Source organism: Oncorhynchus tshawytscha, linkage group LG02 (assembly GCF_018296145.1).
Source record: "Oncorhynchus tshawytscha isolate Ot180627B linkage group LG02, Otsh_v2.0, whole genome shotgun sequence".
NCBI classification, from domain to species: domain Eukaryota; kingdom Metazoa; phylum Chordata; class Actinopteri; order Salmoniformes; family Salmonidae; genus Oncorhynchus; species Oncorhynchus tshawytscha.
Genome location: NC_056430.1, coordinates 71,667,990 through 71,683,864, shown reverse-complemented (window position 1 = coordinate 71,683,864; position 15,875 = coordinate 71,667,990). Strand labels below are relative to the sequence as shown.

At 43.2% G+C, this 15,875-nt stretch overlaps 1 protein-coding gene across 2 annotated transcripts in view; it reads right to left on the bottom strand.

The window, feature by feature from the left end:
* LOC112263710 (multidrug resistance-associated protein 1) overlaps nucleotides 1-4,362 on the bottom strand; it is a 32,983-nt gene extending 28,621 nt beyond the window's left edge. For both annotated transcript variants that reach the window (XM_042303950.1, XM_042303952.1), the window contains exon 1: nucleotides 3,920-4,362. In XM_042303950.1, coding sequence (XP_042159884.1) covers nucleotides 3,920-3,961 — 42 coding nt within the window. In that variant the 5' untranslated portion in view covers nucleotides 3,962-4,362. The remainder of the gene's footprint in view (nucleotides 1-3,919) is intronic.
* Nucleotides 4,363-15,875: the final 11,513 nt, after the last annotated feature.

The following is a 15,875-nucleotide window of genomic DNA, read 5'->3' as shown; positions in this document are numbered from 1 at the left end:
AGCACTTCATGATGACGTAAGTGAGTGCTACGGGGCGGTAGTCGTTTAGCTCAGTTACCTTAGCTTTCTTGGGAACAGGAACAATGATCTTTTCACCTTTCAGCTCTTTGACCAGAACTGTTACCAAAGTAAGATTATGTTGTTGATGTAGCCGCACTACTCTGAAGGGCCCCGGGCCCCGGGCCCAGGGACATACGTTGCCATAAAATTACTACATATCCGTTATCTATTCTGTTTCACCTTCTGTAAATGTTTCAGTTGGATGTTCCAGAGTTCTCCTATTCACAACATTCTGTTTTATGTCTTGTCCCACGTTGGGAACTTTGTTAAAGAGGCTGCTGGCACAAGATTAGGTCAGCCACCTTTGTATACAGTTAGATTGGTGAGCTCTGAAGGTACATCGACTGATAATGGCCATGTTTTTTCTGGCTTTGTTGGCAATATAACGGTTATGGCATGTTACTTGGTAGCAGATTGTTCTAGAAGTAGCAGACTGTTCTATGGATGAAATCTCAATTAGTGTTTGCATGTCTATTCCTGAATAAGACTGATATGTGAATATCAGGTGTGTGAAAGAGAGAAAGAGAAAGAAAAAGAGAGGGGGAATAGAGAGAATGACACAGGAAGAGAGCGAGAGAGAGACAGAGAGCGAGTGATGACAGGCGATTGACCGATACCTCTCTTCCTGGATCAATGCCATTCTCCAATTTTCAAATAAAAGTACACTTACATCAACGATAGTGTGTATCTGAATTTGTCTGGCATGTGAATAGCAGGTCTGAGTGATAGAGAAAGAGGGGAGGGGGGGTAGAGAGAGAGAGAGAGAGGACAGGGGGATTGACTAATGGCTTTCTAGCTGGATCAGGGCCATTCTCACATTTTTTGAATCAAGATACAGAATGTGGAGCTTTGCTCCTATGCGTACTATTAGGGATTACCGGCAGCTGTCCACATACTGATTGATTCACATGCTTGGCTGTACCTGATATTCGCAGATATCCTTACATTACCTACGGTAGCATCACATAGGATGCTTACGCTCTTTGAGACTCCAATTCTCGTGCTTAGCGTGGTGTCACTATCCATGCTATCATTCTACTTAGATTAGAATGCATGTCCAATACATTGATTCCTTCATTAAGTGGTATGCTAGTGTGGATATTGGAACCTCGTAGCCTAAGGTCTTTCTTGGCAAAGATTATTCCTGTCTGCCTATGTGCCCTAAGTGCACTTACATAGGTGCCTATGGCTCTAATGTAATTTGAGAAAGGTCAATGCATACTGTGCAACTGTACCTTCCTTGTACCACAGAGAAGTCTACCTGGAAAGTCTTCAGTAACCTAACTTTGAAAGTGAACTTTCGGAAACGTATGCCTGAACTCTTTACTTACTCTACGCCCTGTAGGTTTAATGTGTCAACGTGTGCATGCTGGGACAGTTTGAACTGAACTCTTTCAGGACAATAAAGTCAACCACCAATGAGCACCTTATAGAAAATTGGCAGAACGTTAGTAAAAAAACAATCCTACACAGTACACACTACTCTGCCAAGATGCATTTATCCCTGCAGAACAATACATAGTCCTGCCACAATAATTGCATGATACACTATATGTACAAAAGTATGTGTACATCGCTTCAAATGAGTGGATTTGGCTATTTCAGCCACACCCGTTGCTGACAGGTGTATAAAATCAAGCACACAGCCATGCAATCTCCATAGACAAACATTGACAGTGGAATGGCCTTACTGAAGAGCTCAGTGACTGTCCCATGTGGCACCGTCCAACAAGTCAGTTCATAACATTTCTGCCCTGCTAAAGCTGCCAACTGAAAGTGCTGTTATTGTGAAGTGAAAACGTCTAGGAGCAACAACGGCTCATCAGCCGTGAAGTGGTAGGCCACACAAGGTCCCAGAACTGGACCGCTGTGTGCTACAGCATGTAGCGCATAAAAGTCGTCTGTCCTCAGTTACAACACTCACTACCGAGTTCCAAACTGCCTCTGGAAGCAACGTCGACTATTCGTCGGGAGCTTCATGAAATGGGTTTCCATGGCCAAGCAGTGGCACACGACCCTAAGATCACCATGCGCAATGCCAAGCGTCGGCTGGAGTGGTGTAAAGTAAGCCAACATTGGACTCTGGAGCAGTGGAAACGCGTTCTCTTGAGTGATGAATCACACTTCACCATCTGGCAGTGTAACGGACGAATCTGGGTTTGGCGGATGCCAGGAGAACGCTACCTGCCCCAATGCATAGGGCCAACTGTAAATTTTGGTGGAAGAGGAATAATGGTCTGGGGCTGATTTTTATGGTTCTGGCTAGGCCCCTTAGTTCCAGTGAAGGGAAATCTTAACGCTACGGCATACAATGATATTCTATATATATATTCATTACTCTTCTGGGAAGGCATTCCACTAGATGTTGAAACATTGCTGCAGTGACTTGCTTCCATTCAACCACAAGAGCATTAGTGAGGTCAGCACTGATGTTGGGCGATTATGCCTTGCTCACAGTTGGCGTTCTAATTCATCCCAAAGGTGTTGGATGGTGTTGAAATGCTTATGCACTGCAGCCTCAATTAGCCTAGCTAGCTAAAGTTAGTTAGCTTTAATAGCTTCTCCTGGTTTGATGCAGTCAAGACAGGTACTACGTCATCTTGTTGGATGATAAATAACCTAGCTATGGCAGCTATTAGTCTACTATAGTGCGAGTCGGCTTGTTGGTTGCCGTCTCTCGTCTCTCACTCCCTGCTCCCTGTGTCACTCGCTCACAGTAAGGCCCCTCCCCTGCCTAGTAGAGCGGCACCTCTCTCTCCCTCCTCTCACACTTTATCAGCTCTGGTTAATAAATTAGCTTAACGAAGGACTTTTCTGCTGCTCCCATCACTCGGATCGGACCTGTTCAGGATTATACCAGGTCTATACGGAAAGGGTTTAGTTCTCCTCGGGTCACTTTGGAATGGATCTGTATTTATGCATATCGGATATGGGTGGGAAATCCCCAGGTCCATTTTGGAATGAGTCGTTTTGGACCCATGAAGACCTCTATTGCTAACCTCTCACCATTACCAATAATAGGGAAGGTTAGCATTTATGGAGGGGGGGGGGGTTGATATGTATGCCTCTGTAACTTTCTCACTCATCATTATTCATGATTCATTCAGGATTATCCGTAATCATGGTAGCATCCACATTTTCCATTGTTATTTACTGTAAAAGCGAGACCAAATGACACAATACATTATTTACCATTGATATCGATTGGGCACAAAATAATCTGAAACATAACCAAAACAAACTGCAAATGCATCCCACAAGTTTTGTTGCATCATGTTATGAGTATGCTTGTCATCGTCAAGGACCAGGTAGTTTTCTTAGGATAAAAAATAAATGGAATACAGCTAAGCACAGGAAACATCCTAGAAGAAAACCTGGTTCAGTCTGCTTTCCAACAGACACTGGGAGACAAATGTACCTTTCAACAGGACAATAAGCTAAAACACAAGGCCAAATCTACACTGGAGTTGCTTACCAAGATGACATTGAATGTTCCTGAGTGGCCAAGTTACAATTTTGACTTAAATCGGATTGAAAATCTATGGCAAGACTTGAAAATGGCTTTTTAGCAATGATCAACAACCAACTTGACAGAGCTTGAAGACTTACGCAAAAAGACTCACTGCCAAAGGTTTTATTTGTCATACATTTTTAATCAATGTTAGAATTTTTCTTCCACTTCCACATTACATAGTATTTTGTGTAGATCGTTGACCAAAAATGACAATGAAATCCATTTACGTCAAGGGGTGTGAACACTTTCTGAAGGCACTGTATTCTAAATAGATTTCAAACAGTTGACTACTGGTACTTGCTCAAACAAGTGAACTTTTGAACATGAGGTCCATCATGCACTCACCCATAGAGGATCCAGGCCACTGAGTTCACAAAAGGCATCCATCCACTCCCCTTCTCCTTCCTCCTCACTTCTCTCTGGGGTACAATATCCCTTCTCAGGATGGGCACAGGTACTGTATGAGTGAGAGAGAGTGTCTGTGTGTAAGACTCCTTTTTCGGAAGTAAAATATCTCTGCTCTCAGGTGTAGGCTAGTCACTCAGTGTGTGTCAGTGTGAGACTTCCTCAATGAAGGCACATTGTGTGTGTCTCTATGTTAAGGTACACTGTGTGTGTCTGTGTTTTAAGGTACACTGTGTGTGTCTCTGTGTTAAGGTACACTGTGTTAGTATAATACTGTGTTAGCCACTCAAGTGTTCTAGTGTTCAAGTCAAGTGTTCCTCTCTCTCTCTGACACCTTGTGCTCTCTCTGTGCTCCTTCAGCAGTTCTGAGTCCCTCTCTGTGTCTCCGCTGTTTATGAGTGTGTCTCCCTGTTAGGTGGGTGGAAGTATTTCTCTCTCTCTGTCGCTCTCTCGCTCTCTCTCTCTCTCTCTCTCTTTCTCCCCTCTTTTTCTCCAACGTCTGCTGGATCTTGATCAAAACACCACAACTTGCTACTCCCCCTTGATAGGATGGCAGTCTGTTCCACACCCAGAAACACTCCTCTCCCCCTCTCTCCCTTCCTCCCCTCGACACCCGTCCTCTCCCTGTAGTAAAGTAGCAGCTTTATCTCCCTCGGTGACCACGAGGAGTTTTGTTTTTGCATTGACACAGTTAAGTAGGTGCGATTTTCAGAGTTCATTCCTGGCCCATTGCTTGTCCTAATAACCTAGATATGTATGTGCAGCTGTTTGACATCTATGTAAACAAAGGACCATGGGAATGCCATGAATTTCCTACCAGCATTTAGGTGAGAAACACTGAGCAAGAGCAGAACAAACACACACACACATATATCTATATATATGTATACACACACACACACGCACAGTGATGATTTATTTGAGTGTAGTTCATAGCCGTGCCATGCCACTCTTGCTAACCACACACACACACACACACAGGCAACAGTAGTCTATCAGTGCCCCAGCCAGCACCATGGAGTTGACACAGAGAGAGAGGGTGTCATTTCTGAGATATATAGCCATCCATGATGTTGTGTGGAATGCAGCAACTTACTGATTAGTTTTTTTGGGAGTGGAGTCTGAGAGGCGATTATGGAGAGTGTGTGTGTGTGAGGAGTTGGAGGGTGTGTATGAGGAACTTTTGTGAGTGTATATGCGTGTGTGCTTGTTCATGCATGCGTCTGTGTGTGTGTGTGTGTGCATGTGCGTCTGTGTGTATGTACTGTACGTGTGTGCTTGCTCATGCATGCTTCTGTGTGTGTGTGTGCGTGCACGTGCGTTCGTTTGTGTGTGTGTGTGTGGGCAGTGTGTGGGGCAGTTATTGTGTGAGGAGAGTGCCAGATGTGGGGATGAGTAACCCTGCAGTACTTCACTTTCCTCCGAACCTCAGCCAAACCTTAAAAAAAACTCACCACAAACTCTGACCCCAACAGACATCCATCCCCATCTGAACCTCATGGAATATTTTTGACGAAACCCAATAAAAACAGTGTCTGTGTCTCTCGCTCTTTAAGGGTCTTTGTAGTCTGCTTATAGGTACGGTAGTCTAACATCAGACACACTAACTGATGACCATCACCCTGGTGAAGGCCCAAGGGAAAGTTCAGATGGTGCACGGGGAAAGTATGACAGTGTCTGGTAATACCGACACCACAGTAGAGAAACATGGAAAGAAGGGAGGGCTGGAGGGAGGGATGGCATGGTAGAAGCAACCCACCATGCACTCTGCTGTGTCTAGCCACGTCCAAAGAGTGTGAAAGAAAATATTACTCTATTTTTCTTCAACGTGAATCATCATCGTCATAAACATATCAGTTCTTCTCAAGGTCACTTGTCTGTCCATGGTGTGAAACCTGGGGGGGTAACACAACCCAGTAGTCTCTCCCTTGGAGTCTGTGTAGAATCCAATTAAATGTCCAATTCAATTCAATATTCAGTTCGATATATTCTGTTAAATGTAACTTTAGGTGTTAAGATGTGTTCTGGCCTATAGAATAAAAAATATATACACCTGTATACTAAATGTATTGAGTGACACTGACATAATGCTCATATTCTTCATTGGCCCCCTTTTTCAGTGTCTTCCTTAACAAAGGTCAAAGATGTGTCATAGTCGTTGTGCTTGATATCCCTCCTCTCCTGTGTGACTCGTTCCACTCTGGGTTGCTCTGTAACATCGCTGATAAGGCAACAGGGTGATAGTGACAGGGGGAGGGGTTTAGAGGAGAGCGATATCTCCCTGACCACCAGCACCACTACGGTAAATGTGAGTTTTAGCTTTTATCATGAAAGGCCATCTTCCTAATTACTGGGTCATCCATGTTTTGGTGTGTGTGGGTAACGTAGTCTATGGTCAGGGATGCTATATGCTGTCTGTGGTCCCATACAGGTGAAGTAATAGGATGTAGCACTGCAATTCTCTAAAACATGACAAAGTAGTTAGATGCATCCAAATGACTCTATGGATGTTGTATATACTGTATAGACAGTATGTCTATGTATTGTGCATTTATAGTACATACCACTATATATATATATATATATATATATATATATATATATATATATATATATATATATATAGTACCAGTCAAAAGTTGGACACACACTTTTAAACAAATCAAAATATATTTTATATTTGAGATTCTTCAAAGTAGCCACCCTTTGCCTTGATGACAGCTTAAACATGATTCCACTTATTTATTTTATTTAGCCTTTATTTGACTAGGAAAGTCAATTTCATAGTTTTGATGTATTCACTATTATTCTAAAATGTAGAAAATAGTAAAATTATAGAAAAACCCTTGAATGAGTAAGTGTGTCCACACATATGACTGGTACTGTACCTGGTAAAATAATGATTAATAAACAACTCTATGGGGGGCCCTATGAAATATTTGACTTTTGAATGGTACTGTGTGTGTATATAAACTCAGCAAAAAAAAAGAAATATCCTCTCAATGTCAACTTTATTTTCAGCAAACTTGTGTAAATATTTGTAAGAATATAACAAGATTCAACAACTGAGACATAAGCTGAACAATGACTAACAGAAATGGAATAATGTGTCCCTGAACAAAGGGGGAGTCAAAATCAAACGTAGCAGTCAGTATCTGGTGTGGCCACCAGCTGTATTAAGTACTGCAGTGCATCTCCTCCTCATGGACTGCACCAGATGTGCTAGTTCTTGCTGTGAGATGTTACCCCACTCTTCCACCAAGGCACCTGCCAGTTCCCGGACATTTCTCGGGGGAATTACCCTAGTCCTCACCCTCCCATCCAACAGGTCCCAGACGTGCTCAATGGGATTGAGATCTGGGCTCTTCGCCTGCCATGACAGAACACTGACATTCCTGTCTTGCAGGAAATCACGAGCAGTATGACTGGTGGAATTGTTATGCTGGAGGGTCATGTCAGGATGAGCCTGCAGGAAGGGTACCACATGAGGGAGGAGGATGTCTTCCCTGTAACGCACAGCGTTGTGATTTCCTGCAATGATAAGCTCAGTCCGATGATGCTGTGACACACCGCCCCAGACCATGACGGACCCTCCACCTCCAAATCGATCCCGCTCTAGAGTACAGGCCTCGGTGTAATGCTCATTCCTTTTACGATAAAGGCGAGTCCGACCATCATCCCTGATGAGACAAAACAGCGACTCGTCAGTGAAGAGCACTTTTTGTCAGTCATGTCTGGTCCAGCGATGGTGGGTTTGTGCCCATAGGCGGCGTTGTTGCCGGTGATGTCTGGTGAGGACCTGCCTTACAACAGGCCTACAAGCCCTCAGTCCAGCCTCTCTCAGGCTATTGTGGACAGTTTGAGCACTGACGGAGGGATTGTGTGTTCCTGGTGCAACTCAGGCAGTTGTTGCCATCCTGTACCTGTCCCACTGGTGTAATGTTTGGATGTACCGATCCTGTGCAGGTGTTGTTACACGTGGTCTGCCACTGCAAGGACGATCAGCTGTCCGTCCTGTCTCCCTGTAGCGCTGTCTTAGGCGTCTGACAGTACGGACAGTGCAATTTATTGCCCTGGCCACATCTGCAGTCCGCATGCCTAAGGCACGTTCACGCAGATGAGCAGGGACTCTGGACATCTTTCTTTTGGTGTTTTTCAGAGTCAGTAGAAAGGCCTCTTTAGTGTCCTAAGTTTTCATAACTGTGACCTTAATTGCCTACTGTCTGTAAGCTGTTAGTGTCTTAATGACCGTTCCACGGGTGCACGTTCATTAATTGTTTATGGTTCATTGAACAAGCATGGGAAACAGTGTTTAAACCCTTTACAATGAAGATCTGTGAAGTTATTTGGATTTTTATGAATTATCTTTCTAAGACAGGGTTCTGAAAAAGGGCCATTTCTATATATATATATATATATGTATATATATATATATATGTGTGTGTATATGAACTCAGCCAAAATGTCACAGTGTTCATAATAAGAAGGATTGGACCAAGGTGCAGCGTGGTAAGCGTACATCTTTCTTTATTTGATGAACACAAATTTTATAAAAATTAAACGAATGTAACGTTTTGTGGCGCTAACAAAGCAACTATACAAACACAAGATCCCACAAACTAAAGGTGGAAAAAAGGCTGCCTAAGTATGATCCCCAATCAGAGACAACGATAGACAGCTGCCTCTGATTGGGAACCAAACCCAGCCAACAAAGAAATAGAAAAACTAGAATGCCCACCCAAATCACACCCCGACCTAACCAAATAGAGAAATAAAAAGGCTCTAAGGTCAGTACGTGACACACAAAAGAAAGGTCCCTTTTTCAGGACCCTGTCTTTCAAAGATAATTCGTAAAAATCCAAATAACTTCACAGTTTCCCATGCTTGTTTTTTTGCTGAGTTTATATATATATTATATATACAGTTGAAGTCAGAAGTTTACATGCACTTAGGTTGGAGTCATTAAATCTTGCTTTTCAACCACTCCACACATTTGTTAACAAACTATAGATTTTGCAAGTCGGTTAGGACATCTACTTCGTGCATAACACGTCATTTTTCCAACTGTTGTTTACAGACAGATTATTTCACTGTATCACAATTCCAGTGGGTCAGACGTTTACATGCACTAAGTTGACTGTGCCTTTAAACAGCTTGGAAAATTCCAGAAAATGATGTCATGGCTTAGAAGCTTCTGATAGGCTAATTGACATAATTTCATCAGCAATTTTAATCATCAATTGGAGGTGTACCTGTGAATGTATTTTAAGGCTTACCTTCAAACTCAGTGCCTCTTCGCTTGACATAATGGGAAGATCAAAATAAATCAGCCAAGACCTTAGAAAAAAAATTGTAGACCTCCACAAATCTGGTTCATCCTTGGGAGCAATTTCCAAACACTTGAAGGTACCATGTTCATCTGTACAAACAATAGTACGCAAGTATAAACACCATAGGACCACGCAGCCGTCATACCACTCAGGAAGGAGATGCGTTCTGTCGCCTAGAGATTAACGAACTTTGATGTGAAAAGTGCAAATCAATCCCAGAACAACAGCAAAGGACCTTGTGAAGATGCTGGAGGAAACAGGTACAAAATGATCTATATCCACACTAAAATGAGTCCTATATCAACATAACCTGAAAGGCTGCTCAGCAAGGAAGAGGCCACTGCTCAAAAACTGCCATTAAAAAAGACAGACCACAGTTTGCAACTGCACATTGGGACAAAGATCGTACTTTTTGGAGAAATGTCCTCTGGTCTGATGAAACAAAAATAGAACTGTTTGGTCATAATGACCATCATTATGTTTGGAGGGAAAAGGGGGACGCTTGCAAGCCGAAGAACACCATCCCAACCGTGAAGCACGGGGGTGGCAGCATCATGTTGTGGGGGTGCTTTGCTGCAGGAGGGACTAGTACACTTCAAAATAGATGGCATCATAAGGATAGAAAATTATGTGGATATATTGAAGCAAGCTTGGTCGCAAATGGATCTTCCAAATGGACAATGACCCCAAGCATACTTCCAAAGTTGTGGCAAAATGTCTTAAGGACAACAAAGTCAAGGTATTGGAGTGGCCATCACAAATCCCTGACTTCAATCCTGTAGAAAATTTGTGGGCAGAACTGAAAGAGCGTGTGTGAGCAAGGAGGCGTACAAACCTGACTCAGTTACACCAGCTCTGTCAGGAGGAATGGGACAAAATTCACCCAACTTATTGTGGGAAGCTTGTGGAAGGCTACCTGAAACTTTTGACCCAAGTTAAACAATTTAAAGGCAACTCTACCAAATACTAATTGAGTGTATGTAAACTTCTGACCCACTGGGAATGTGATAAAAGAAATAAAAGCTGAAATAAATCATTCTCTACTATTATACTGACATTTCACGTTCTTAAAATAAAGTGGTGATCCTAACTGACCTAAAACAAGGGATTTTTACTAGGATTAAATGTCAGGAATTGTGAAAACTGAGTTTAAATGTATTTGGCTAAGGTGTATGTAAACTTCCGACTTCAACTGTATATATACACACAGTGTTTCTGGGAACGTTTATTTGTAGATTGCAGTGAGGTTCTGAGAACCTTTTACTCTGGTTCCTTGAAAATCTTATGAACACTGAGAATGGAAATGATTAGTTATTTGGAGGCCTTTTCATAACTTCCTTACAACTTTTAATAACAATGCTATTTATGTATTTATTTTTTAACTGCAAGCACAGATAGGACACATGGCATTTCAATTCCTGAGGCATCAATCACGCAAAGACATTTTGTTTTTATTGGGACACGGCAGCAGTGAGATTTGAACCTATGATCTTCCGGTTTCTATCCATGGAATAAGTCCACTGTTCCACTCGATGGGAGCAGGCATGCCATGTTTTTTTTAGACATACAAAGCTGTTCATTTTAGTCTGTTGCAACGGATCCCATTTCAAAGGAAACAAGTTATCATTAAGATCAGGTGTGTCCGGATTATTTGGCACGGCCGACACATCTGAACACACTTAAGAGGACAGAGAGAGTTTTGTTGATGCTGAGAACGGAATGTGTATGTGTTTTTTTTTTAACATTCTCGGAACGTTCTTACGTTTCCTTGTGGTTTTTTTATGGAAAGTTTTATTAACGTTCTCTGAACAATTTGAGGATATAATCAGGAAATAACCATAGGTCAGCCACGCTCTCACCACGCTCTAAGACACATATGGCTGTCTGAAGGTTTTAGGTGCTATCTGGGTAGGGTGTAGTTTAATCAGTGTGACTAGGGCCAACGTACCATTATCTCTGACAGGACCATCAAGCAAAGAGAGACAAATACATGCTCAACCCTAAAGGTCAACCCTAAACCCTACCAGCCGTTTCACCCACCAGACAGACGAGTTCCAAACAAGAACTAAAAATGACCTGTCTCAGTTATGTCTCAGAGTTCCAGAGCTCTGAGTTCTGAGTGGAGTGTTTTTACTGGGAAGGACATGGTCCGAGTCAACCAATGGCAATAACAAGGCACACACCACCACAACTAGGGGGGCCTCGAGAGAGACCATAACACCGTCTGTCTGATGTTTATTTCACTATACTCCACTCTGGTAATTGCTCAGAAGTGATACTTATGGAGAAGTTAGGCCTCAAAACCTGTGTTTGGCCCCGTCTGTGATTAAAAACACACTCATTCAGGGGAATAAAACGTTTTTAAAAAAAGAATTGCGGCTAAGCTTGTTAGTCTTTACTAATCAACTCCAGACCAGACAAAGGAGTATGTTCTGGTAATTGAACGGTAGCAAAACAACGTCTGGTGCGTTGGACAAATCGGGGAATCTATTTTCGGGGGGATTTGTGCAACATTAAGGAGCTCAATGTGTACCTGACTGCCACTTCACTTTACAAGTTCACAAAAACCATGTGTCTCACGGGCGGGCAATGTGAAATTGGTCTGTTGTCTGTCTGTAACTGCCCTCTATAAAAGCCCATTGGTCAACGTTAGCTCTCACCTCGGCCAATCATAGGTGCGTATTGGAGTCCAGAGGAATGCTTAATGTTACAGTTGTGTCCAGAATAGACTCTATGGTCTGTAGACTTGGCCTTATAGCAAGACGTTTCAGCTGGAGAGAGACAGGAAAGTGGAGGAGGTCAGGATTTAAAAGTGTTGCAATCCTGTGAAGGGTGCACATTGCACACACACACACACACACACACACACACATTTACACAATCTTCATGATATACAGTGCCTTGCGAAAGTATTCGGCCCCCTTGAACTTTGCGACCTTTTGCCACATTTCAAGCTTCAAACATAAAGATATAAAACTGTATTTTTTTGTGAAGAATCAACAACAAGTGGGACACAATCATGAAGTGGAACAACATTTATTGGATATTTCAAACTTTTTTAACAAATCAAAAACTGAAAAATTGGGCGTGCAAAATTATTCAGCCCCTTTACTTTCAGTGCAGCAAACTCTCCAGAAGTTCAGTGAGGATCTCTGAATGATCCAATGTTGACCTAAATGACTAATGATGATAAATACAATTCACCCTTGTGTAATCAAGTCTCCATATAAATGCACCTGCACTGTGATAGTCTCAGAGGTCCGTTAAAAGCGCAGAGAGCATCATGAAGAACAAGGAACACACCAGGCAGGTCCGAGATACTGTTGTGAAGAAGTTTAAAGCCGAATTTGGATACAAAAAGATTTCCCAAGCTTTAAACATCCCAAGGAACACTGTGCAAGCGATAATATTGAAATGGAAGGAGTATCAGACCACTGCAAATCTACCAAGACCTGGCCGTCCCTCTAAACTTTCAGCTCATACAAGGAGAAGACTGATCAGAGATGCAGCCAAGAGGCCCATGATCACTCTGGATGAACTGCAGAGATCTACAGCTGAGGTGGGAGACTCTGTCCATAGGACAACAATCAGTCGTATATTGCACAAATCTGGCCTTTATGGAAGAGTGGCAAGAAGAAAGCCATTTCTTAAAGATATCCATAAAAAGTGTTGTTTAAAGTTTGCCATAAGCCACCTGGGAGACACACCAAACATGTGGAAGAAGGTGCTCTGGTCAGATGAAACCAAAATTGAAATTTTTGGCAACAATGCAAAGCGTTATGTTTGGCGTAAAAGCAACATAGCTCATCACCCTGAACACACCATCCCCACTGTCAAACATGGTGATGGCAGCATCATGGTTTGGGCCTGCTTTTCTTCAGCAGGGACAGGGAAGATGGTTAAAATTGATGGGAAGATGGATGGAGCCAAATACAGGACCATTCTGGAAGAAAACCTGATGGAGTCTGCAAAAGACCTGAGACTGGGACGGAGATTTGTCTTCCAACAAGACAATGATCCAAAACATAAAGCAAAATCTACAATGGAATGGTTCAAAAATAAACATATCCAGGTGTTAGAATGGCCAAGTCAAAGTCCAGACATGAATCCAATCGAGAATCTGTGGAAAGAACTGAAAACTGCTGTTCACAAATGCTCTCCATCCAACCTCACTGAGCTCGAGCTGTTTTGCAAGGAGGAATGGGGAAAAATTTCAGTCTCTCGATGTGCAAAACTGATAGACATACCCCAAGCGTTCAAAGTTCAAGGGGGCCGAATACTTTCGCAAGGCACTGTATGCCAGACTGTGTAAACCAACCACTGAGCCCCACTGAGCCCCAAGGTGTATGTCTGTAAACAATATGAACACAACACCATACAGAAAACAGCACTAACCAGCTGTTTACATCAATGGGGAGAGACTGAAGGTCGGGACGAGCAAATGGTAGGCTGTCACTGGACTGGGGCCACTTGCAGTTACGGAGTATAGTAGCTGTGATGGTCTAGCAGTCGGAGGCAGAGGCCAAGCGAGAGATGAGGAGGGAGGTGGCGGAGGAGAGGGTGTCGGTACCAACTGTGCCCATGCCAGCCCTGCCAGTGGTGGTTAACCGACCCAGGTCACCTACACTTCCTCTGGCCTCTCCTCCGCCTCTCCTCTCTGCTCCTCCTCCTCTCCTTCAGAGGGAAAACAGTCTAGTCTAAATAATGGTGTAATTTTGGGCTCTTACATTGGGGCTGGAGTGCTAGGCTAGGGGGATAAATATAGCATCCGACCAGCAGCATCAACCAGGGGAGGGTTGGCTTTCGTCTGCTGACACCGATTAAGAAACATAGCGAACAAAAATGTTTTTTAGTTTTTTTCATAAGCGGTGTTAAGATGTGTGGCTTGACTCCAGCAGCAGGCTGTAAAATAAATTCAGATGTGTCAGCCTACGCAAGCTATTATAACTGGGTTCTGTCTTCCGCTGCTTGCTAGCCCTCCAACTCTCCCTCCCTTCCTCGCCTCACTCCTTCCCCCTTTCCTCCCTGCTGCCACTCTCTGCATCCCTCTTTCATTGAGTTTGGACTCCTGCCCTCCCTTTCCCTCTCTCTGCGTGCAGTCGGCTGGTCCATGAAGATGAGGCAGGGGGAATGTGTGTGTGTGTGTGTGTGTGTGTGTGTGTGATGCCTCTGTCTGTCTCAGACTCCAGACTCCAGACCTGTCTCACATGCCACTGTGTCATGCTCCAAAAGTATTTACCACCCTGCTGTCCTGGCACCTGCAATAGAGCTTTGCCTATTCAGAGAGACTGGATAAACCTGTGTGTGTGTGTGATACTATATAACCACAGGAGGTTGGTGGCATCTTCATTGGGGAGGACAGGCTCGTGGTAATGGCTGAAGCGGAATGGTATCAGATGCATCAACCACATGGTTAATGCCATTCCATTTGCTCTGTTCCAACCATTATTATGAGCCGCTCTCCCCTCGGCAGCCTTCCAATGTATATAACCATATATACTGAACAAAAATATAAACGCATCAATTTCAAAGATTTTACTGATTTACAATTCATAAGGAAATCAGTCAATATAAATTAATTAATTAGGCCCTCATCTATGGATTTCACATGACTGGGAATACAGATATGCAGATATTGTGGATCAGAAAATCAGTCAGTATCTGGTGGGACCACAATTTGCCTCATGCAGCGTGACACATCTCCTTCACATATAGTTGATCAGGCTGTTGATTGTGGCATGTGGAATTTGGGGTGGCAGGTAGCATGGTGGTTAGAGACTTGGGCCAGTAACTGAAAGGTTGCTTGATCGAATTCCTGAGCTGACAAGGTAAACATCTGCCTTTCTGCCCCTGAACAAGGCAGTTAACCCACTGTTCCTAGGCTGTCATTGTAAATTAGAATTTGTTCTTAACTGACTTGACTGGTTAAATAAATAAAATAAAAATAGAAAAATGTTGTCCCACTCTTCTTCAATGGCTATGCTAAGTTTCTGGATATTAGCGGGAACTGGAACATACTGCGTACATGTTAATCCAGAGCATCCCAAACATGCTCAATGGGTGTCATGTCTGATAAGTATGCAGGCAATGGAAGAACTGGGACATTTTCAGCTTCAAGGAATTGTGTTCAGATCCTTGCGACATGGGACCATGCATTATCATGCTGAAACATGAGGTGATGGCGGCGGATGAATCGCACGGCAATGGGCCTCAGGATCTCGTCATGCCATCGATAAAAAATGCAATTGTCTTTGGTGTCCATTGTATATGCCTGCCATTACCCCACCGCGACCATGGGACACTCTGTTCACAATGTTTGCATTAGCAAACCGCTCATCCACACGATGCCATACAAGTGGTCTGCGGTTGTGAGGCCGGTCGGACGTACTGCCAAATACTCTAAAATTACGGAGGTGGCTTATGGTAGAGAAATTAATATTCAATTCCCTGACAACAGCTCTGGTGGGCATTCCTCCAGTCAGCATGCCAATTGCACGCTCCATCAAAACCATGGCATTATGTTTTGTGACAAAACTGCACATTTCAGAGTTATTGTCCCCAGCACA